This window comes from Ixodes scapularis, unplaced genomic scaffold (genome assembly GCF_016920785.2).
Source record: "Ixodes scapularis isolate PalLabHiFi unplaced genomic scaffold, ASM1692078v2 PGA_scaffold3__209_contigs__length_174095766, whole genome shotgun sequence".
NCBI classification, from domain to species: domain Eukaryota; kingdom Metazoa; phylum Arthropoda; class Arachnida; order Ixodida; family Ixodidae; genus Ixodes; species Ixodes scapularis.
In genome coordinates, this window is record NW_024609868.1 from 21,709,894 (window position 1) to 21,735,603 (window position 25,710).

Sequence of the window (25,710 nt, forward strand, 5' to 3'; positions counted from 1 at the left end):
CTGCTAGCGGACGAGCGGTGTGATCAACGCGTTATAAAAACCATGTTTCGGCAGCTGCGTGGTTTGTTTTCTTTCTCGCGCGCCTGGTTCGCCTGCCTGCAACTATACTCTGTTTCATACTTAGCGTGCAACGCTATCAAAGCAACTGGCGCGAGCGCGTGGCTTCATATCTGGTTTTGTTTGCGCGAGAACGCGTGCAAGTGATCAACGATATCAAGCCCCATGCTCGCGCCAGTAGCTTTGACAGCGTTGCACACTAAGTATCAAACAGAGTATATACTCTCCGTTTCACCTTATGTGGTACCGCAGCGAAGGCTAGAAGCGCGAGCTCATAGCGTTGGCAGCTGTTCTGGGTGCACGAGAGCTTGTGCCGCCGAGGTGTGCCCTAGAGCAAGGAGCTCGCACTCGTAGCCTTTCCTGCAGTAGAACCAGTGTGTCGAACCAAAAAAAATACGGGTTCGGTTACGGTTCAGGTTCAGGTAAATTTATTTTGTTCCGGTTCAGTTCCGGTTCGATTAATCCGACCCGCGAGCCGGTTCGCGAACCGGTTCGGGGCGCTGAACCGGTTCGCGAACCGGTTCGGAAATTATAAATGACAAATTGCAACATCAAAATAAATTAAAAATAAAACATCTGAAATCAGCACATACGAAACGAAATACATCGTAGTGTAAGGCTCAGGGGTTTCTACCAGGAATGGTGTCTTTATGTGCATTCAAAGGTTAAATCACCGACGTTTACGCATTCGGACTTCATCTAATTGGGTCCGACGCAGTAGCTGTAAAATCTGCGACCTCCTTACAAACCCACTTACAAGTAGAACTCGCTAACTATCCCGCCACCTCGGCGTGTAAGCAATTGAAGGAACAGTGGGGAGAAAATACAGCTTTCTTTATTTCAACTTGCCTTCGGTAACTCAAATTAGACCCTTAAAGAAGTTTTCATTAAACAAGATACGGAATATGAAAAACACTTCACCGAATGCAACGCCAGAAGGACGTAATAGGATAAATATTAAAATAGAAGAGTTCGCTGTCTCACAAATATGTTAGCTTCTAGGTGCCTATACGAAACCGGATGCATTATTATCAAACTCCCACAGCCTTTTCTTTTCTCATTCCGATGGAAGCAAGCTTCAAGAACTCGCGCGTTCTAGAAACGTGTTATGAAATGAGCACACAGCAGCATTTAGGATTTACGAGATTGTAAGAAAATAAAATCCCGTGACGCGATTTTTTTTTTTTTTTTTTGCACAGCCTTCCAATTTTCTTTTTTCCGTGTAAGCCACGACCAGTGCAATACTGGTTCCTATGTCAAGAGTATCGTACCGGCGTGCGGTCGTGTATCACTACTGCGTGATGCACGTTAAAGACCCCAGGCTAGCGGCTGTACCGCACTGGCTAAATTTCTCATCTACAGCTGGGAGACTCGTCGCCCCTGTGAGGCAGACCAAGTTCTAGGCTGTATAAACACACACACAACCCAATTCATGGATGCAGCGTTTGTCAAGATTCATGGATGCAGCGTTTATATTCCTAAGACTGAGTGGAGAAGAAAAATATGTAAGCGAGGTGTGTGTCAGTTGACGGCACTTAAAAAACAAATGGCATTGATAGCACATTCATTGCCAACAGCGCGTGGCCGAACCGTTTTGACATGAACCGGTAACCGTTATTTGTTTCCGGTTCAGTTCCGGTTCGGGTTCATCGCGATAACAATATAACGGTTCGGGTTCAAGTTCAGTTCCGGAAAAAATACCGGTTCGGTTTCGGTTTTCGGTTCGGTTCGGTTCCGGTTCGACACCCTGAGTAGAACACAAGGTGAAACAGAGTATAGGGAGTATTTGCTGGACGCCATATTTGTGGGTGCTGTTTAGAGCGCATGCTCACACCGAGCTCGCATCAATAGGCTGCTACGACCGGCACTCTTGATGGTGCGAAATGCACGTTGCAAAAGAACTGTGGAAGCTCGTCATCAGCACGCGCTTAGCATTCGCGCACACAGCTATGGCCGCCAGTGAATACTCCCTACAGGAACTAATCACTGGCGGTTATTGGCGACGAGCGCGACCGAAAGCGTCGCTGTGGTCGGCCTTCCACGATTGGCCGAACGCTGATTTATGACGTCGGAAAGGGTTTATCAACGACGGAAATAGGAGGAATGAAAGAACTTTAATTTTGACGGTGTTGGCAGTGTTCCTTTGAGAGCGCTATGATTTCAAGCTTCCACCCTGCTATTTACAAGCACCATCGAACTTGTTGTTTGCAAGGTAATGACGTCACAAGGGGGAATCGTAGGAGGGCGGCACCATAACTTCTCGCCGCTAATAGCTGTGTGAGCGACTGCTGAGCGCGTGCTGATAGCGGGCTTCCAAGGTTCTTCTGCAACGTGTATTCCACACCGTCAAAATGACCGGTCTTAGCAGCCTAATAATGGGCACAGCCACGGGCCACGGGAGCAACAGTGAAAGAGCAAGGCACATGAGCGAGGGGTACGGGAGAGGGGAAAGTCTGCTCTCGCTGTAGAAAGACTGGAAACGTGTACCCCACGGCGCGTCATGCGCACGGGACCTGGGAAACATTCTATGAGTTGAGGGGCATTCCCAAACGCCCTATTATTTGGCCGGAAGTCCGAAAATCGATTCATGGGCACTTTAAGGAGGTTCCAGTTACGAGGCCGAGGCTTTTCCATAAGCGACTGAAACTACAGTGCAATAGACCCTTTCTGAAAGTCAGTCTACCCACCTTGTGCGGAGCCAGACCCGACGCTCTAATGGCGGAACTACACCGTTTCTCCACACCAGAAAAATCGAACGTCTTCGAAAGCATAAAGCAGAAAAAGGAAAAGATGTTGACCGTTTCACGACAGCTTCGATACACGAAATCGAGGGTGCTTGATTTAGTCGCGCTTGATCTCCTATCACCGCCGTTAGAGCGGCAATATTGGAGCTTTTTGTACTGCCACAAGAGGACTCTGACTTTTGAAAAGGGTCTATTTCCACTCCAATCAACACATTCATACCTTGCGCGCGTGTGTATGTGTGTGTGTGTGTTTTATTATTATTATTTGCCGCAAACTTTTAGGGGTGAACCCGGTTCGGACTTGGTCGACATTTTGTTCAGAAGTTCGAAGTTTGACGAGCCTTTGAACTCAGCAGACTTGGAAGTTCCAAAAATCGTAGAATTTTTAAGAGTGATAAATTTGAATGTTCGGAAATTAAATTCTGCTGCAGTTAAATTCCGCTGCTAAATTTGGAGCAATCGAAAACCGCTCTATGTTCGCGCGTTTAGAGCTGCGAATGCCAGCTCGCGTTTGCACGTGCATAAAGATAACAAGAAAAGCATATTTTGCAACCTAAATAAAAATGGCAGCAAAAGATAGTGGAAAAACATCTCATTTTTTATAACAGGGCCTCTTCGCCTAAAGAGTACAAAGTACTGGTTGTATTAGTTATGGCTACTTCATATAAAATTGACAGGTTAGTTAAATACGGCAAGCAAAAATAAGAATGAAAAGAAATTACAGGAGGCCTTTTAAGATTGCATACGTGTAGGAATACGAAAGCATTTGTACACGTAGCGTAATCCTACAAGCTGCGCGTCCGTCTGCCGAGGCCAGCCGGGAAGCCTCTACGGACGCCGGCCGGTCGGGCTTAGCGAGCGGCGGGTATGCACTGCTGCGGCGGCGCGCGGGCCGCGTCGCAGCCAGTTTTAAGAGCCGTTCCGGGGAGGGAATTTTTCTGACGTTTTTCTCGGTTACGGACAACGCCCGCTCCGCTGCATGGGACAGTTAATGTTTTCGCATTAAAAGCGCTCCGTAACCGTTCCAAATATACCCGCGGAATTTGCCATTTGCGCAAAAACACACTGTATACTATACACTTTCTTCGGCAGTCACCCTTCATTGGTGATGGCCACCTTGCAGCTGGGTCTCGTCAAGATGTCTCTGTTACAGTTTTCACTCCTGTTTCCATCTCTCTTGATATTAAAAAGGAACCATCAGTTGAGGACCTTATTTATTCAATCATTCATTTACAAGACAATATAAGCAAAAATATGGGAGTGTTCTGAGCGCGCTCTAGTGTTTAGGTGTTGGGATTCCGGGCAGATATAATCAACGTTCTCGATGGACCAGCCAAAAGTCACGGAACAAAACCTTTTTTTTTTTCTTTTTCAGAAATTCTTACGCCAATTCTTGTCTTAAATATGTCGGTCCTGAGGGAGGTGCTGAAAGTTACTACTGCCGTCTTGAAATCCGGAAGTCGCCATCTGAAGGACGTTTCACATACGACAAGGTTAGAATGTTTCGATCCCTTTTATTGTTGCGAGCAAGTCGGACGAGTGTGCCAGTTCAAGAACCCACTGTGTAGATAGATGATGGAATCACCGAGGTTCGAGGAACGCCGCTATTCAGTCAAACTGGGGTCGAGAGTGCGCCTCCTCGCCGAGATTATACTCACAAGGATGCTGCGATTCTTGCCTCCAAGTAGGGGCAGACCAGATAGAGGAAACTCTTGGTAACCTCGCAATCACACGTGCTTGAACAACCACGGTGAAACGCGAACCCTACACAATACCGACTATTCTCCGTTCTTTATAAAACCGTAGCGATGCGGCTCGTTCATCATACACTCTAAAAAAAGCCCGTGCGTCTATTTTCCCGCACAACACTCGGAAAGCCAATCACCGCAACTTCTGGAGGCAACTCAGCAATGACGGTACTGAAACATATGTTTAGAGTTTAGACCGAGAAATGCAGTCTGAGTTGGGACATTAAGGAATACAAAACGTCACTCGTTTATTGCTTAATGTCACAGCTAAGACTGCGTTTTTTTTTTTGTTTTTTTTTTGTTTTGGTTTATACATATGTTTCGGCATCGTCATTCGCTGGGCTGCCTCCACAAGTTGCAGTGATTGGCACTCTGAGTGTTGTGCGGGAAAGTAGACGCACGGGCTTTTTTTAGAGTGTACACCAGCCACGGTGCGCTGTAGACAAGATGGCCGATTTTTCTGCGATCACGCCTCAAGCGCTTTCGAAGTACGTTCGCTTTTTTTAGATATGTGTGCTTCGAACATGTCTCCAGATTGTCTTTTGTATGATGTACTACCTGGCGTTTCTGAGGGAAAAAAACGTTTTTTTCGACTAGCGTAAAAATAAACAAAGAGTTTTAACTGTCTGAAAATGTGACGGAAGCGGTTGAAATGGGACGCGAAAGTTTGCAAACGTGACGTTACCTGGGTCAAAAGATAATTGAGAATAGCCAAGTTTCTTTATGAGCCGACGACCTCCTAAGCCTAAAAATGTCAAAACAAGAAATGACATTGCGGTTGCGTGTGGCATTTATGTAAGTGCAAACTACTCGTAAGCAAAAAGAAAATATTGTTGTATTTTTCTCGCTGACTGTTTTTCTTTTTTCAGAAATTGATGCTAGAGCCACAATGCCATTTTTCTTGTTTTGACGATATTAGGCTTAGGTGAAGGGCAGCTGAAAGAGATATTTGGTATTCCTCAATTTTATGTTAATCCAGGTAGCGGTGCGCTTTTCAAACTTTCACGTTCTATGTTAACCTCTAGGCTCACATGCTCACGGAGCTTAAGCGTTCTTCGATGCATAGTTTATTTACCCGGGCCGAAAAACCCGGCTCTTTTTTCTCGGCAACGTCCTGTATATGGGCACTGTGACAGCGGCTTTAAGAGGGGGCGCACCTCAGAGCCCCATAGAGAATACATGAGGTTTTTCACCAAATTAAAAAAATTCTCACATAATAACGGCTGCGCGGATCTTCTTGAAAATTTCGGCTTTAAAGACATTGAGTCATTATCGAGACACTAAACGCAACAGATGTTTCGTCATAAATTTAATTATATTCTTTAAAAAAATCATGAAAATGGTCAAAATCGGCTAATTCGGCACTCTTGCGTTCGGAGCGAATTTACAAAATTATCTAAATTCAAACATAAGAAGAATTGCGTTTAATGTCTTCTAAATTTATTACGGAATCGAATAATATTCAAATTATTCATGTAAGTCAATTTGTTCCGTAACTACAGCAAATATAAAGAACCAAGGTGTCGGTGCTTGTTTTCGTCGTTTTTAAGGTACCTCTCTCTCCCGTGCGGTGGCGCTCGCTGTCCACGAAATGCGAAATCGTCCGTTCGGAGATCGGCCGGATCGGCACTGTGCGAGGTGTTCTTCCGCGGCCGTGTTCCGCGCCCGTATCCTGTTTCATTCTGCACGCCGAGGCGTCAGTGTGCGTGTCTTGCTTTCCTGGTTCTCGCTGGGTAGGTCTCCGTGTTTTCGCAAGTGGCAAATTCACCTTGGAGCTATGGGTCGAAGACAACCGTCCTGTGGCAAGCGGACCGCGAGGTGTTCCACAACCTCGCGGTCCGTCAACGCGTTGTGCTTGTTTCTACTTTTTTTTTTTTTTTTTTTTTTAAACGGGCTTTTTTTTTTTTTTTGACGCAAAGTTTTATTTTATCGTTATCCTTCACACAAACGTCCTTCGGCCTTGGGGTCGTGGAAATTGGGGATGAAGCGTGCACAGAGTAGATCGTTGTTTGCCTCCTTTTTATTTTTCACGGACGTCCTGTGACCTCCGTACGGTTCGTGGTCACCACAATCTAACGCGGGGAAAAACGGGTCGCCTGCTCTGTAGTCAGGGTATTCCTAGGGGAGGGTGATAACTCGCTGTTCTTCTGGAAATTCACATATCACCCAAAAAGGTGACATGGGTAATGATTACGGTACGTTTTTTTCCGGTGTTTATTTTTGAGCGAAAATCGGTGCATGTTTTTCGGTGCTTATTTTTTAATCACCAGTGTATTATGGGTTGAACGTCTTGTGATGACGCTAAAAAGCGTTGATAACCAAAGAAAAATGCGATTGGACAAGAACATTTCAAATTTCCAATTCTATTCACATATCCATTACGCTCTTCTCGTGGGAGCATCTATCCTGACGAAAAATGCCAAAGTCATTGAGCTGTGAACGCATACTCAGTGTACAATCTTTCGGCCTAGAGAGGTATTGCGCACGCTCGAACGCGCTTCACAGCCCAGTAGACGAAGTTGGTGGCACCCAGAAGGCGAGTTCTTGAATGGTCTGTAGTAGGCAAAAGAAACAAATAACAATCAACGCATATCGGCTCTTCAAGCGAAGAAGCGCGTTTCTAAGGTCAATGGTTCCGGACGGCACTAATGTTGTTGGCGTTGTCGTAAGATGACGTCAGTTCATACGAACTGACGTCATCTTACGTGATGACGTGACACAAACACGTCATCTTACATGATCTCGTTACACGAAATGACGTCATCTTACGTGATCACGCTGCACGAAATGACGCCATCTTACGTGACCACGTAACACGTCATCTTGTAAGTCAACCTCTCCACACAGCAGCGCTTTCCGGGCCCGTGCAGTGCTGTAGTCGAAAGCAAGCTCCCTATGGCAAGCGAAAGCTTCTGAAGTCTCACATTGAGAATACTCGCTAGCGACCGTCTGTGGAAGCTTCGCACGTTGAGGTTTTTGTCGAGATCGAGCCATCGTGTTCCATTAACTATAGTTGAAGTTATCGTTCAATAAAGCCCTAAAAAATATGAATGTAGTTGGTGTAGACATCAAGATCTAATCAAAAATGCGGTTTGACGTCAATTAACGTGCATATACAAGTGTAGAAAAAAATGAGTTATTTGTGCATAGATGTTTAAAAAAGTGTTTATTATTCGACATAGGACTTTGGGAGAAGGATGTGTTCAGATTTTTCTTCATGAGCGCAAATATACCTGACGCAATAAATAGTGACGATTTCATCGTCCCAGTGGTGAGCAGGTGATTTCTTGCTCGAAACAATGATGCCATTTCATAAACCAAGTTCTGTGACATATGCTTTTCCAATGTCTGGTCACTATTTTGTAAACCTTTCAGTCCAAACGAGTATACTTCTGTTTGTTTTTATTAGCTTAGGAGGGGGTCACAGAGCCTATCTCTTTGTCTTCCTCTAGGACAGACGTACAGAGTTATACCGCAACACGCATCTGTGGAACACACAGAGCTATCGCTCTCCTGTTGGCGGTACAGTAGCAGACGACACAACGCAGCTCCGTAGTCTATCGAGGGCACGGCTAGCCGCGGCCCGTAGCGCGACCGTTCAGACTTGGGAAATGGTTTTGAAGAACCGAGAAATGGTATCTTGTGTACAATAATCACATGTCGTTAGTATACTAGTATTCTACTTGCTAAGCCAAATAAATATTTGCAGCTTGTGAGAATATGTTTGCGTGACGATTTACCGTTCACACTCCTGACGGATGTTAGCGAGTCCTTCATGTTCGTGGCTCGCAGTTATCGCTACCCCCTCGGAGTGACTTCACCATATATATTTTTTTCTTGCTTGCAGGACATCATAAAAATCACAAACACGCGAGAAAAAAAAAATCTTATGAGTACGCGTGATTTTGAGCTTCGCAGCTCTAAAGATGCCCGGTAAATGTCGTCCAGTCTGATTTGTCTATACTCCGTTTCACCGTAATTTGGCAACCCTCAGTCGCGGAGCAAAGCACGTGACAGCTACTTTTACGAGCAGTACTATGGCACCTCCAGCGCGTCTCCGACTGGTGTGGTTAGCGTCTTATGCTGGCCATACATCAAAAGTTGTCCCGAAGTGCAACAAATGACGTCACAGAAGACGGAGTGTCACGCTGTTGCATCTCGCGATCCTGGCAATTCATCGTAGAAATGCTGGCGAAAACCACGAGGGAACACGAGTGTCGCTGTCGTCATGGCGTCCCAACGAAAAGCAATTCTACAATTTCGACGTTTTTGTAATTCGGTAATTTAAATTACGGTATATAATTTTTAAGAAAGTAAAGACATCATAACCAAATAGAAACTTCCGTGCCAAAACATGCAGTGCGAAGTGAAGACAACTACTATCTTTTTTTTTTTTTCTTGATGTCCACAAAAAAAAAAAAAGGCTATGCAGCATCGATCCTACCGTTTTTTTTGTTGTTTTTTTCGCACATTATGTGATGTCCTCTAACACGAAAGTACCGACGTAAAAGCGCTGTAGAGACGATATAAAAACAAAAATTTATGGGAATCGAGCTTTGTAGTAAACGGAAAAAAATAAATAATTAACGACTTTTTACGGTAAACACTTCACCTCTAAGTAGAACTTCAAAAAAGTGACGGTTACGCGCTTTCATGCCCATTTCAACAAAGTTGGGAGAACGATGTATTGCATCTTGTGAATAGACATGTGGAGCAGCATGTTTATGTTAGAGGCATTGTGTGTAATCGCTGCGCAGTACCTGCCAAAAGAAGATATTATTTGGGCAGTCTCAACCGTTTCCGTCTGTGTGTGCTACGAATACAGCAACTCTTTTCGTAGAAGAAGTGATGAGGAAATGGCGTGCCCTTGATGATACGATTGTGATTATGAAATAAAATTTTTAATCAGCCAATAATTGCGACCTGTCCGGTCGCCTGGAACCCCGACAACAACTCTCGTTCTCTGGAAAGTTCATTCTAATATTTACACGTTTTGTGGAGTTCATCGAGCGAATAAGAATGTTCCAACGATGAGCTAAACCTACACGAGTTCCCCAATCCAACTCGGCGCTTTTGAATTTTAGCGCCGTAGATAGTTCTGCGAACAGAGTATACTTCTGTGCAAATATTCGTCTAACAGTTTTGCAACGTTGGAAAGCATCGGAATGATTCAGAATCACTGCGGAGTTGATACTCGGGAAGATAAGACGGGCACTTGGGAGAAACGGACCGTGGCATTTGAGACAGGGGCACAACCGGGGGACAAACGTGCTACAATCGCATACCCTTCCAAGGTCATCGCTTGGGCGACCGCGCGCGCGCCCAAGAAACCTTTCTTTTCTTCTTTTTAGGGGTGGTGGGGGGGGGGGGGGGGGGGGGGGGGGGGAGTGGAGGGGAGTGGTGTAGGCGCTGATTGTCTTCCTCCTTTGTGGCTTTTGACAGACGCACAACGAGACTGGCAGAACAAGCGCATGATTCATTTCTTTCGATGGAGGCGTTCTGTCTGTTTATGCGAACATGATTTTTTTCCCCTTTTAGTAGTTAGTTGTTCTTGCCTTGACTCGGGTCCCAGTGGGTGCGTTGTCGTTGTATGCCCACTATTTTTTTTTTTTAGTTTATGGTAGTTTTTGCGCTGATGGGGTATCAAGGTAGACAAAAAGTAAAAAAAATGAAATAGCGCCTCGACAAAAAAAAAGAAAAAGTTTGCGATCAGGAACGTTTTCAAAGCCATTTTAGGAGCCTGCGGTGTTACCACAGGTGCAGGATTGAGAGCGTAACCCACGCACTTGAAGAGAAGGGGAAGCTCTCGTCTTATTGGAACTCTCTTTTATGGGTTTCCACGTCGCGATTGTCCTTCAAAATCAACTGTCATTTATTTCTCGCTCGTGGCTTTCAAGTACTGGAAGCCACGACTCGAGCCACAATAGTTTTGCGAAATCAAGGTTTCGCTGAAATGGATAACTCTCACGTACAGTTCGACGCGCAATACCTTTGCCGTATTGACTCGCGAGAGATGCCCCCAACACGGCTGAGTATGGCGGTGCTCCTGACCTAACATCTAAATTTTGTTGCCTTACCTGTTACTATTTCGCGCCCATTTTGAGCCATATCAAAATGAAAGCGCATGATGAAATAAAAGTCACACTCGTTTTCCGCTCGATGGAAGTTTCACGCCAGCTCGCTGTCTTTGCTGGTACCTTGAGCGTTTCCCAGCAATGCGGAGAGTTAAAAAAACAAAAAAAGAAAAAAAAAACGTACGATGGCATCCTTTGCGGGATGAGGACGATTCGTCACATGCGCATTCGTCACAGGACGATTGGTCACAGGATGATTCGTCACATAGGAACATTTGTCACAGGATGACTCGTCATGCGGGCAACTGGTCTCATTGATCGAGCAGGGGACGATAGTAAATTGTAAATTTCAACATCTGCCTACATACCCTGATGAGGAGTTTCAGAATTTTCCACTGTCACGTAAACCAATGGTTATATAAACTAATATTACAATACTCATCCGCTTTTCCTTTCATTATATTACGGGTCTTCAGCAGGTTGATCTCAGTTGCAGGCTTGAACGAGCAATAATCCGACTGGCAGCCAAATTAGTTTTTAGTTTTGCCTTGCATACACCTATTCGACAAAACCAACAAGTATCGGAATTCCTTCTGCCGAATGTGTACGAGTACCCCTCGTGCAGCATCATGGCTCTCTCTGTTGCGATCACCTCCAACCTTTTGAATGTAGATCAAAAATAGTCGCTCTTCTATGGCCTCCGCATTCACCGTTCAGGACGGACCCAGATAGCTAGAACGTCTGTTACAAATTCTTTGACCTCGAGAAGCGAAAGACATGCTAAGATAAGAGGTGACCGACTTTCTGAGGCCCAACCAACATTCAATGTTCGGGACCGAATCAGAAGCTAAAACGTTCCTTACAAATTCTTCGCCTTTGTCCGCCCGAACCAAATTGAACAATACATTTTTGGGGGGACGAACTATTGTGAGACCGGTTGGCCGCGTGACGAGTCATCCTATGACGAATGTTCCTGTGTGACGAATCGTCCTGTGACCAATCGTCCTGTGACGAGTGTGCATGTGACGAATGGACCGTATCCCATCCTTTGCACACTCATTACTTCTATAACACTGAGCCACCTCGTATCCTTTTGTTTTTCTTTCATGGTACTAATTTCTTTCTGCGCATTACGGCTGTTACGACGCTAAGTCTGTCTGCCCTTCGAATTTAAACTTAGGCTCAGATCAGGGACGAACCAGTTTAAATCAGGAAAATATAATTAACACTGTAGCAAAGTAAATCTATCATATCGATCGGAAATACGATTTGGCACATTCCATCTGAACACATATTGTGCACAGCGAATGCAATAGCGAGTCAGCGTGCAAAACGCCGCCACACTGAGCTACCATAACATCTCAGCGATTTTTGCATAGCACCGAGCACGGAAAAGAGAAAACAGTTATTCAATCACATAGACGAAGCAAATTTATTTAAAGCCCGGACACTCCGTACGTCCAATCTAGCTAAGGTTATCAATAGACTCGACCATGTCATTTGTCGAAACAGATAAAAGACGTTGGCAAAAATGATTAGACTGAATAAGTCAATCTAACGCACGTATTTTACCAACCGACGGTCGCGCGCCTTCAATGCCCTTTCCAATTGTCATTGCGCACCTTGGACACACTTTGGGAAGCAATGCATATTTACATCGCCGCCCGAGGTCTCCATTAAACGTGTAGTGCTGACCCAAATAAAATGCTAACCTGACACTCAATCGCTCACCGCAAAGGACGATTTCGAACAGGCGGTACTGTAGGTCACTTGAGATAAAAAAAAAAAAAGAAGAACAAGCTATAGAAACGAGCGTCGTAAAAAAGGGGACCGGCATTTTTATTCCTACCTCCGAACAGAAACGAGCGCCACCCACTGCATCACACAGCGCAGAGGCCGGACTCGGTCACCGCGCGTACATACCAAGCGCGCGCGAGGGATGCAGAAACTTCCTCCGCCGGGAGAACACGGCAGATTTCGGGATCTATTTCACGCAGCGGATAATGCGGGCCTTTTCACACCTCGATACTGGCGCCATCTAGAAGTTGCGCGTTCAACCACGTTTCGAGCCGCGCGCCATCTGGTGGCTGAAACGGACGAATAAATAGAGGTACCGCGCCCTCTTAAGCTGACAGTGCAGCCGAAAATTACGAGCGTGAGCAAGCTCGCGCACCTTGCCCCGAGACGTGTCTTTTTATCGTGAGAGCTCGTTCTGTGGAAGAATGATTCAAAGCCGAATTCTTGTGCTCTCGGGCTTGTATACCCTGGCTGCAGTCTTAGCCTAAGGTGGAGGCCACTAGAAAAGATAGTCTGCATGCCGACACTCTCTGCTGCGAGTTCATTTCTTGTATGATGGTCCTGTCGAATTAAGCCGCGATCGTTCTGTTACTACTTCATACGAGGGTCGTCCTATGTATTTACCTACGTTTAATTTGTTTTCATGCAGACAGTGAGGAATCAGAAATCGGTACACACGTCCATCTTTTACACAGACTCTCCCTGAAGCCAAATGTCTTATATATATCTTAATATAAAATGGTACGCCCCTTGTACAAAATACCGTAATGCAGGCACTGTCTCAAAGGTGTGTTTATTCCTTGTATGACAGCACCTGTCACAAAAGCCATGGTCACACTGCTGATACTTCATAAAAAAGAATCTGTAGACACAGTCCTGTCTGTTCCTTCCTTGCAAATGGCGGCCCTTTCACACTGGCCAAACAAAAACTGTCGGATGACGCGTTCCAAGTACGACTAAAGCAAACATGCTTCAGACATGCTTGAGGCGATACCGCTGATAATGATGCCGTCCTATCTGCCACGTTTACCGCGTCTTAGGTGTGACCAATGGGAGAGCAGTGCGACTGCGGCTTTAGAAGTGAGTATAGAAGCCAAGGCCTGCTCATGACTTCATCGCTAGTAGATCCCAGACACGCACCCAAGCGACAAAAAAACTAAAGCGCTACAAGACAGACGCGTCCGTCCTGGCGTCTCCGCGTGCTCAGGCCCTGCTTCTTGCGAGATTCTACAAGACCAGTTGACGGCGATGCTGACGCTGACATATCACTAGTGCATACCCACTAGTGATGACGACTGAAGGAGAAAAATTAAGGCACCAGCGTTGTCTTCTTCTAGGTTGCCTGGATGTCTGCAAGAATCTTTGGTCGGGGCGGGGCCGATTATACTGCGTGGGTGAAGGTGAAGAGTAAAGTGGAAGCTCCTCCCACCTGTTGCCACTTTAGCAGAGCAAACGTTGCAGTAGCGGCGACCTCCTCCCCAGCATTCCCTCTGCTAATGAGGAAAGAGGTGAGAGGAGCTTCCACTTTACCCTTAATATGTCGCCGACTATAGTTCTCCTAAGTTAGGGGGAAAAGGCTTGATCTTTTGGTCACGAATTCAGCCGCAATTAGTTACTTGTTTGTGACGACTGGGGGCCTGATTCTGGGCCACTGAGGTTGAGAAGATTGAAAGCACGCAAGTACGCGGTTCACGTAAAAAGTAACAAAAACTGAACGTCGGTTCTGACTGCTGTTTTGAAATAGCGCCGCAATGAAGCGTGAAAGCAATGCTCCAGCTTAGCGTAACACGGATAACCTGAATACTATAGACGTTAGCCACTCCGTTTAGGTGGCTAACGTATAACCCACACCACATATATTGTGCTGGTTTTGTTAGTGTATTACGCCGCTGTTAACTTTTTCGAAACCAGGAGTCATACTACTCATATATCGTACAAAAGACTTTCTGCAAACACGAGGCACAGCAATATACGTGGTTCTAATACCGTGTTACAAGTTATCTTCGTGAACTCATTGCCATGCGGCATTCGAGGCACGAATCTCTGCGCTGAGTCACGTTTGAATCTGTACGCGGACTGTCGTTTGTATGGTGTATAAGCTGTGTGACCACGACTTGAAGGCCCAAAACAGTCGATACAAAAAGACACACGCTGTTGAGCGTGAATGTTCCTCTACAAAAGTGATAAAAAAAGGTTTAGTCCCAGTAACCAAACTGTTCGATGCCATCACAAAGTCGACAGGGATATATTTTAATCCCATAAATGTTCGTTTTCAGGAGTTACAGTTCGCAGGCGCTGGAAAGCACGGAATCATCCCAACAACTGAGAGCTGCATACAAAGACAACTTTCTGGCTCGGGCGTATGTAGACACGTATGGTTTTAGAACAGGAGAAGCGTCTACTTTCCAACTGGAAGAACTTCACCGCATTTTTCGATCAGGTAAGTTCCTGTTCGTTTCTGAGACAATCCGTGGAAAAATAGGTTTCTAAGGATATATCCCAATGCTAACTAATTTGCGTTTTATGATCGGGAACATTACGTTTTTTCGCCAAGAAAACCAAGAATTCGTCATTTTTGGAATCTGGTCTTAGGGATTCAATGCAAAACAATTCGTAGAGCCGTGGAGTAAACACTATACGCGCCCAAGCGTTTAATTACTGCTTATTGCCATTTTACGACTGTCATCTAAATATTCTCGGGGAACATTGCGACCTTTTTGTCGTTCAGTTGAAATACTCATTTTAGTGCATGCACCGAGGCCTTGCTGTTCAAGAAAGTTTCGAATGAATATTAATTAATGGATAATCTAGAGTTGTATTCTTCCTCCCAACAATTACTGATGGCAGAATTCACGGCTTTTAATCGCTATTTCTGTGTGTTAAAGGGACACTAGAGAGGATTCTGCGATCGTCTGTTATTGGTTTAGGGGTGTGCGAATATCGAATAGTAGTTTTCGAATCGAATACCGAATCGAATCAAGAAAAAAAAAAGCCGAATATCGAATCGAATATCGAATAGTGATTTTATTTGTAGGAATTTTTCAAAGTGTGCTGCGAATGAGATTATTGTATGTGCAGAGTATGCGCCTGGTGCAGAATATGCATCTTGTGGTGAACAAAAGCTAAAATGTAAAAAAAAAAGTTAAAAAAAGCAGTTGCTGTGGGACGTTGTGCACTAAAAATCCAATTTTATGGCGCAAACATAATCTATCTACCCTAAACGTCACAAAAAAAAAAAAAGTTACAGCCATGCGTGCCTTTTTTTTTTTTTTTCTCGTTAAAAGCACAACTTAACACCGCGACTTCTTTTTTTCTTAAATATTTGTATATCTTAGAAAAGGGGTATTTTGCGATATTTGGTATCCATTTTAAGGGAAAAAAGGCACCCGAGATTTTATTTCACGTAAATAAACAGATAGGTGTTAAATCTGAGTAAACAGGATTAAACAATATAATCCGAAGTAGGAAAACCAAACGTAGTTAGGTGGCACAGGTCACCGTCCAACTGCCCCTATGGATCCATTTTTCCGTTTATCTATCCTGTTTTAGAAAGCCTAGATTTAAAAGAGGGAGCAAGGGAAACCGAAACCACGGAGACGGCGCTTGCGCAGATTGGTCGTAAGTGCGCACGTGTTGTATTGTCGCGTAGGAAGAAGGCGAGCGCGAGCAAACGGAAGAGCCTCGACGCCAGCCCGATCGACACTTTTGTCTTTTCGGCACGATTTCGCAGTTCGTACTTCAAACGCGGCTATCGAACGATTGGAAACCCTCTCAAATCGAGGCACACTATTTTTCCGTTCCGTTTCGTTCCGAATCGGAATTTGCGGCTTGCGGTTCCAAAAGAACGACGGTGAGAACTCGGCTGGTTTCATCGGCGTGGTTATCGTGGTTTTCTTTCTGTGATCGTGCAGTTGGTGCAGTCGCCGATTTCTGTGAGTGCGGCCGAGTGTGTTTTACATCGGCGCTTCAATTTGAAACGAGGGGCTTTATTCGTGAAAAGAATTAGGCATGGCGCGGAATTCCGGCTTCCCAACAATTCCTCTCTGGAAGCGGCGCAAACGGGATGTTTCGGTTGTGATTCAAGGGTAAAGTGTGTCACGATCGTGAGTAAATCTGCGTGCTATAAAGTTCGTGGCGTTCGTTACTTTTCTTTAACCTGTGCGTTAGGTGTTTGTGGAATAGTAGGACCAGGAGGTGTTTCTCGCATGGCCTGTCTATCATCACGGCGCTTATATCGGGAGAAAAAACGGTCTTTTTGTCAACTCCACGCCGACCGCGCCGCGCCTGTTTGGCCGAATATATCGAATATTTGAGTGACCGAATACTAGGAATTCGATTCGCGAATCGAATTATTCGGGAACTTTCTAATCGATTCGAATTCGAGTATTCGCACACCCCTAGTTATAAGTTATAGCTGATTATACGGGCCCTAAGCATCCTAGATTACAATCACGGACCACCGATTTTCCTATTAAAACGTGATGAAAGGCCGGGACAACCCCCTTTCTGACCGGAGTTTTCCCCTCTGGAAAGGCGGGGCGTTCTCCAGCAGAGGTATCAGCGCGTTGACCATGGGCGCTTTGTCGGCAAATCGCAAACTACCTCTTCGAGAGAGCCGAACACCGAACGGTCTCGACCTGTGGCGATGTGACTTTTTTTTTTTTTTTTTTTAGATTTTGGAGTTGGTGTTGACGGTACGGTCAGCCTCTGGGGTGGTGCGGTCGGACCCTGCCTATATCGGCTGTCCGCCGAAGTGTTCCTAGCTTGATCTTTGTCAGGTCAAGAAGTTACATCGATTTACGGAGGCGTAGAGCGAAGCTACGATCCTACTTCGCACCGTGCCACGGAGTCCCAACGTGGTCCGCAGAGTCCGACCTTACCGACCGCACCGACTCGAAAATCTCAAAAATCACTCTGTCGCAGGTCGGGACCGCTCGGCGTTCGGCTCTTTCGGAAGGGCGGCTTGCTATTGGCCAACGAGCGCCCATCGTCACTGCGCTGACACCACTGCTGAAGTGTGTACCGAATTCCCATTACGTTTTTAATAAAGAAATCGGCGTAGCGGGATTGTATTTTTTTTTTTAATTCTTAGGATGCTTTGGGCTTGTAGAATCAGTTCTGCCCAAGATCAGATGATAGCAGAATCCTTCTTAGTGCCCCTTTAAATGTTGTCTTCACAAATTATCGACACCGATTCTGTCGGCGCCGAACTCCTTATCGGCTCTGGCATTTTACCTGGGAAGTCAGCGAACGCATGAATTCGGGCCATGTGATTCGCCGATTCGCTAATGACCGAGTCCCACTAGGGACGAACAGAAGAAAAAAAATGATAAAACTTCAACCTGGGTCATACGGCTCATGCATCACACGAAAAAGTAGTAAGTAAGAACGAGTCACCGAAGTATCTGTGGTTCGAATGCCGCGTTCCAAGTTTTCCCCTTGATCTCATTGCCCTGAGGTACTCGGAGCACATACCTCGCCGTGACTCGCGTTCGAATCTGTGTGCAGACTGTCTTTGGTATGATGTATAAGCATGCAGTATGATCCCGGCTTCGCGCTACCCTTAAAATCAAACACTGCGACTGCTGAGGTCTGACTTCGGAGCAGCTAAGGTGTCATTTCGGAGCAGATGGACTGAATGAGCGCTAAAGGGGCGAGAACGCACCACAAAGTCCGCATAGGCGCTTCGTACTGAACCGAGTAACGTACACCGGACGAAATTTTTTTAGCGTTTTGGAACGAATGTGGGTGTATTTAGCAAAGAGCACTTCGTGAACCCGTTAAACAGTTTTATTGAACGCAAGCTAGGATTACCAAGAACACTTCAAAAGTAGCGCGCCCAAGTTCGAAATCAAGGGAACGACGTAGCTGCATTCTATGCATGAACTGTTCCCTGTCGTTGGTGTGGTTGTTTGATCGTCTTATGCGATGTTATTCCACACAAATTAAAACCGCCTTGTGGTCAATAAAGAACACTTCCGAAATCCCGCAATCAAGTTTCAAGCTTGTAGATCCACCTAATTTTACGCCCGAGGTTTTGCAGGCTTAAAGGCCGGTTCAGACACTTGGGTTTGAGTGCGTTTGACTGCGTTGCGTCGAGAACCGAAAGCGAGTCACCGGCACATCTGTGCTTCGTATGAAGCGTTGACTCCAGTTCAAGAAATCATCTTGGCACGCTTTACAAGCAACAGGGATATCTTGGTTTCTCACTGCCGCAACGCAGTTAAACGCAGTCAGACGTAACTGTCTGAACCAGGCTTAACACCGACCTAGCTTTACTCATTTTATTGCCCGTAACCCTTTCTGGCATAATTAGCGAAAACGATTTGATTTTGTTATCGGTTATCGGTTATCGGTTATCGGGCGATAAAACCAATAATGCTAGGTGGGTGTTAAGCCGGCGAAACCACGGGGGTGAAATTAGGTGGAGCTACACGCTTGAAACTTTAGAGCACGCGATTTTGGAATTGCTCTTCGATGACCACATATCGGTGTTAGGTTGTTTCTAATAACATTGCATAAGACGTTCAGGCAGCCACACGAACGACAGGGTACGATTCACGCATACACATGCAGTTACGTTGTTCCCTGGATCTCAAACTTTTCAAGATTTCAACCTCAAGGCAATTCTAGTTTGTGTCCATAAAATTGTTTAACCATTTCACGAAGTGCTCTCTACATAATACACCCACACTGGTTTCAAACCGCTATGGAATTTGGATCGGGTGTGGTACTCGGTTTACGACGAAATGCCTGTCCAGACTCCGTGGTGCGCGCTCGCGCCGTTACCCTTCATTCAGTCCCACAGCTCCGACGTCACCACTCAGCTGTGGCGGTGCTGCACTTTACTGGTTGCGTAATTGCTTACCATTTTTTTTTTTTTTTTGCAAGGCGATTTCCGATCGTTCGATTCACGTCATCTAACTTTAGTATTAAACATATTTCCTTCTTCGCATGCAGTTCCTTGGAACTATAATTCATTTCATTTCAAGTTCCACCACAGTCAACACCTCGACTCGATGACGCCAATAGAGCGGCTCAAAAAGTCCATCGTCCCGACGCTCGCTGTCTTCGTACGTCTGGCATAACCGACTAATCAAGCACATAAAAAAAAAAGAGAATGACCTTGGGGTGTTCACTGTTCGTGATTCGTTCAGCTGGATAAATTGAACGCACAAAAACGACGACCACCATGATGATGCACTTCAGGAGCTACTTCATTGGCTCTACCGAATAGTGACGTCAGGGATCCCAGTCTTTCAACAGATTCTGCGTTAAAACGTCTCGTGCAGCTTTTTGTATCGGGCGGGCGAGTTGTTCAGTACCTCGCCTTGGCAATTCTCTCTCTCTCTCTCTCTTTCTATATATATATGACTCACGATTGGGGAGTACGAAATACGGCATGTTAGTGAACTGGGACAGTTTTAAATATGCAATTGGCAGAGAAACGATAACTCGGGAATTGCTCGCCACGAGGCCGGGCTGATCAGAAACTCTGCTCTGCTTTCCGTAGGACTGACTCAGGGCGGGACACTGGTGGAAGTGGGCAGCGGTCCTTTGGTCTGGTGTTCGCTCGTAGCCTCCAGTCGATTCGAACGCATCGTGCTCAGCGACTTGGTCGAAGGAAATAGGCTCGAAATCGAAAAGTGGCTCAACAAGGATCAAGGTGCCGTCGACTGGACCATCCGAGCCGAGCAAGTTGCTGCCTTGGAGGGCTATAGGTACGCTAATGCAATGCGTTAAGGGGTTCATAATACGATATCGGGTTCGAATTCCAGTAACTGAATACCGCGCGTCTTTGAAACAGAGAGCGAGAGGCCAGGAGCGTGATTTTAACGTGAGACGTACCTTGACTAGGTGGTCGGAAGTTCGCGAAGCCCAAATAAAAGCGTGGCCTCGAGGCTGGACATTGATGGGCCGACGGGTGGGAGAGGAGGAGTAAGGTTCTCGACGCTGATTGGTCAATGGGGAACTCATGTGACCAGAGGGGTAGGCGAGGAGGAGCCCGACCACCTGTGTGCGCTGAGGAAGGAAAGCTCCAGAGCAGGGATGGGCAGTATTTCAAATACAAGTATTTGAAATACGTATTTCAAATACTTCGTGTATTTTGCATTTGTATTTAATTACATATTAGGTAATGTATTTGACGTGTGTATTCAAATACTAAAACGTGGGTATTTCAAATACAATTGTAATTAAATACAATTTTGTGGGCGAAAATACATCCCTCAAATTTACTGCCACTGTCCAGAGCAGGAAGAAAACTATGTTCTGCACCGAATGCAGTGTCTCTCAATCAAGCGCAAGCGTTTAGGGGCTTTGTGATTACGGCGCTATTCCAGGGCAAGAATAGTGACGAAATCAACGCTCACTGGCAGACTGGCTAAATAAGTGCCTGTGATAACTTGTGATGCTTTCCAGCCTGATTTCCATCCATATTTTTGCCTGGAACATTCTAAATACGCGGGTCGTCCAGATTTTCGTAACTGGTGCGAGTTGCAACAATAAAAAAATATCTAGCTAGTGCTGCGCGTCTTGGACGTCTCAGTTCTTTGTTGGTCTATCTATACCAAAATCAATGTAATCGACAAAAAAAAAAAAAGCTGCTTGAAGCTCTGTACTTTTTTCACCTATTACGTCCAAGCTGATTACAGTTTTTTGTGATCATATTTCTATTACGTTACTAGAACCCCGCACACTAACTCCCGAGTGTGCGTTGCAAAAGTAAAATGAGATACCCAGAAACCCGTTGCAGGTGCCCTGAAGTCGCTGACGCAAATTTTGAGCAATGTATTTGGAAAAGTATTTGGAGGAGACCAAATACATTTGGTTGTATTTGTATCTTGTACTTAAATGCTTTTTTTGGAAATGTAATTAGATTTGTAATTAAATACATTTTTCATGAAGTATTTTGTATTTGTATTTAGATACATATTTGCATGTATTTTGCCCATCCCTGCGTCTGTTTAACTGTTTCAGGGCACGTCAGACGGCCCTCGTCAACATCGGGGGGGGGGGGCAAGCGCTTCTACATTGCAGCGCTTGCCCCCCCCCCCCCCCCCCCCCCCCTCAGTATAAACGGGTTGAAGTCGTTAACAATCGATCCATGATATTCATCAACGAACATTCGGGTTCACATTCGTGGTCCTTCAATGTGGCAACGTAGTTCACGGAGTGCTTACAACGATTAGACTGCAAAACAAATTCGGGCTACGGCCAACTCAGGCGCGCGGCTCTGATTAACTCTGGAGGCAGTAGCTGCCATAAGAAGGCCCCACCCAGAGTCGATTATACTGAGAGAGTTTGACATTCTTAGAGAGATTTTAACAGTCTGGCAACCACAGCATCGTAGTCTGACAACCGGGGGATGCCTACTTCCGTCCACCATTTTGAGGCTCTGATTCATAGGATCTCTATGCGGTTTCTCAGGAAAAATAGCAGAGAAAGAGGTAACCTCATTTTGCGTTATCACAATATCGCCTGGTTCTAGTGGGGAACAAGCTGCGCCCATTGGCAAAGCTCTTTCAGTATAAACGGCTTTGGCCCTACCGATATTTTCGGCAGCGAGTCAGGCTTCTTTTATCTCATGCAAATGTCTCATGCAAAGAGTAGCACAAGTAGAGGGGCTTGTCATATAACGAGCCGGAAATACAAGGTGTTCGATTTTAATTTTAGAAAAGTTTAAAAACAAAAATGGTTTTTATTCCGACCTAAGAAAAATTACACGCAAAGGGAGCGCCGGAAGCCCAGCCCATAATGACGCTTGGAAGAGTGACGTAGCTTTTTCTATCATGTCGTCACTATCTTGGCAGCGTGACCTTGGTGGGTGCGCCGACGACAGGAGTTACGACGTGACCTAAACGACTACGCCGCTCTTCGTAGGATCATCGTGGGAGGGCTTGCTGTGATCTTTTTGCGCGAAATTTTTTAATCGAGCTGAAACAACGTAAAAAGATTATCGATTAGTATCTTGGAAACTATTACATTTTCTACTTTTTTTCGATTGGTCTCGTTTCTAATAGTAATTCCCGCAAATACTGCAGTTGCAACATGACCCCTAAAACCAGCAGTTAAAACGTTAATGAACAGATTGTTGTGAATCAGCCAACTTACCATGACGGTTATGCCCTCATCTAGGAACATCGAGCCACAGCCCTTGTCTTCTAGATGGTATAGTCTAGTATAGCTATCGTCACCGTAGCAACGAAGCATTTGCTAAATGGATAGACACGCGAACGCAGACTCCGAAGTCAGAATAAGCAAGGCTCCCGAAGCAACGCGCGGACACCTTCGTTATCATTCTCCGTTCCGCAAGAGGAAAATAGATTATAATCCCAAACTCGAGGTATCGGCAATCCTCGTTGGCCGCAAAGGGTTCGCCAGGCAGCCAAATCACTCTACCGGTGGTGATCTTTGCGGTGTGGCGAGATCAGGTGCGGCTTCGCTTTTTACAGCGGAGCTGTTAAGGGCAAGTTTCCCCCAGGATTGTGTCCTCCGCAAAGAAATGAAGACACCGAAATCTGGACACCTATCGCAATTTATGAGCAACGGCGGCAAGCCACGTATCTGGTTGTCGCCGTCGCTCATAGATGGCGGCAGCCTTTCCCCTCTGGCTTGTCGACTTGCGGCCGGCCATTACTTTTCATTGTACAACTCCGCTGGCCTTGCTTATTCACCAGAGTGGGAAAACTGAAATTTTTCGTCAGAAGCGACTGTTTCGTTGTGCTTTTTATTAGGCGAAAAGTGAATGAAAAAAAAAAGGAAGTCAGAAATGAGGGCTTAACGATAATAGCTGATTTTCTCCAGCGCCTAATATATTGGAAAGACTTACATAGACAACCCGTTTCGAGCTCGGAATCTGAACATTTTTCTTGTTCGCGGGCACACAGGGCTAGATTACCGATGTGACAAAAAAGAAACCCAAGATTTCACACTGTTAATTCCTTTACAAGTATGTGCACTGAGAATCAGCCACCCTGTATATATATATTATTTTTTTACAGCAACATCAAGGAAGGTGCGTTAGAAATACAGGAACGTGCACGGTCCTCCATCCGCAAAGTGGTTCCCTGCGACGTCCTGGAACCCGGAGTGCTGCCCGAGGAACACAGAGAAACCTTCGACGTCGTTCTTTCCTGCAGCTGCCTGGAATCGGCCACGACGGACCACGAGTCATTCCGAAGAGCGGTTTGCAACGTGGGGACACTCGCCAAACCCGGCGGTCGGCTTGTTTTGGTGGGCGTGGGTGGTTCAAAAAGGTATCCTGTGGGAACCGCCGCCTTTGTTCAGGCCAACGTCACCGAAAATGTGGTGAAACAAGCCGTGGCAGATGCCGGCTTTCAGATGGAAGAATACCATACCAAGAGCCTTAAACTCCTTTTAGGATCGCCCGGAGCCTTCACCTTTGTCTTGATGGCCCGTAAACTTTGAGTCGGCTCTTGATATTGTACCTCACGTCGTACCAGACACTTTTCTTTGCCCGATCCTGCCCCCTAACTTCCGACGTACGAACCCGGAAAAAAAAAATAAAAGTGTGTTTCTGTCTTCTCCGTAGGTACAAGTAAAACTAGTCATTGTTTAGTCAGAGGAATATTAGTCAGTCTCTGGGTGACCGTGTTTCTCCGTTGTGGATGAAAAAATTCGCCAGTGCAGTATCACTAGGGCTCCGTGTTTTCGGAGTTTATTGTTCGTCAAAATCGGAGGGTGTTTTTCGGAGTTTACTTTTTACCGAAGATCCGGAGTTTATCGGAGTTTACATTTGTTTGATTGCCAATTCCCCGAAATTGGGAGTTTAATTTCACAGTGTTTCCTAATGAAAATAAATATGTAAATAATAACCGGATGTAAACGTATGCCAAATAAAAAAATAAAACGCGCTTGTATCGATTAAAATTTCTTCAGTTGAATTTGACGTTCGTGCCATTGCCATTGGCACTATTAATTTGTGCCACGACAAAAGCCGCACACAAGTGTGGCTTCGATAAACAAAGATACCTTAAAATCAATAAACTGCCGGAGGTACAAAGGACAGACACTGTAGGAATTCGCGTACCGCCGCCGATTCGCCGTTTCCCACGTGGTCCGTCAACAACCCGAGTCCAGCCTGGTTCTTTCACGGGAGCGGGATTCCGCTCCCAGTTTATTGGTACAAAAACACACAACGCTACAAAACACTCAATCTAAAATACAAATACAGGTTACATTATACAAATATTTACAACCGCGCGTTAAGCCCAACGCTAAACACAAAGAAGGCCTTAGGCCTCGCGTCCCGCGATATCCTAGATCCGGTCGCCACCCACTTGCCTGCCTGCGTCTCGGTCTCGTCCGGAGCTCTTAGAGGCCTCTCGCCCCCTGCCCCACCGAGTATATATCTCGATGGGCGAGGAGGTTTCTCCTCGCCTGCCACGGGGGCGCCTGCAGCGCCCTCCAATGGCTAGGAGAGAAAGCGGCGCGTCGGGAGCCGAATTCGAGATCCCGATCGACCCCGCGGCAACACGACCATGTGATCGTGTCGCGGCCAAGATTGGCCGAATGGTTTGATGGGCGCCCTCGTGAATTCACGGTGCGCCATACTCCCCTCTCCTAAAAATCGAAGCACGCCGGAATTCAGACGTACGGCTAGGCTGCTGACAACACCGTCGCTTGGTTTGGCCTGGAGACCCCCCCACACGCACACACACACCGCTGGTCCCCTGGGTCGTCCTCACTGAGGTCCATCAGTTCGCCCGAGACCTGGGGTGCGCGGCCACCGCACACCTCACAGTAGACTTTGTCGACTTCGGCTTGGCGGCAACCTCCGGGGCAACGGGGTCCTTCAGCAGTGTGCCTGGCCACCATGAGACTGCCCCCCCCCCCCCCCCCCCCCCCCAGGAAGTGGTGCACTGGAGAGGGACTGTGGTTGTGACCCAGCTGCGACAGCCCTCCCGGAGCGATGTGGGGCTGGAAGTCCAATGTCACTGAGAACTGCACCCCGGCGTCCTGTGTGGCGTCGCGGACGTCCAACGAGGCTCCCCGAGCTGTGGTTCCGGCCGGGGAATACGCTGCCCGAAGACGAGGAGTTCAGCCCAGGCTGGTGTTTGTCCAAACGGCGACTCCTCCTTTCATCCTCTCCCAGAGAGGACCATTTGGTGCACACCACGTTGCGTCTCGAAGCAGCAGCCGCAGGGCCGATGACGCACAAGCTGGGAAAAGTCCAAGGCGCGCGCCCAGCGAGGGAGCAGTACCCCAACACCAACAGCAACGCCGCACAAACAAAAAAAAAAAGAAAAACATTCCACAGCAAAAACA

General features: G+C 46.3%; 1 protein-coding gene across 1 annotated transcript in view; it reads left to right on the top strand.

Annotated features, from left to right (window-relative positions):
• Nucleotides 1-23,850, top strand: part of LOC121048348 (indolethylamine N-methyltransferase-like) — an 81,330-nt gene extending 57,480 nt beyond the window's left edge. The window contains exons 2-5 of the mRNA XM_042292592.1: nucleotides 4,177-4,294; nucleotides 14,697-14,860; nucleotides 19,934-20,141; nucleotides 23,424-23,850. Of these exons, the coding sequence (XP_042148526.1) occupies nucleotides 4,177-4,294; nucleotides 14,697-14,860; nucleotides 19,934-20,141; nucleotides 23,424-23,850 (917 nt within the window). The remainder of the gene's footprint in view (nucleotides 1-4,176; nucleotides 4,295-14,696; nucleotides 14,861-19,933; nucleotides 20,142-23,423) is intronic.
• Nucleotides 23,851-25,710: the final 1,860 nt, after the last annotated feature.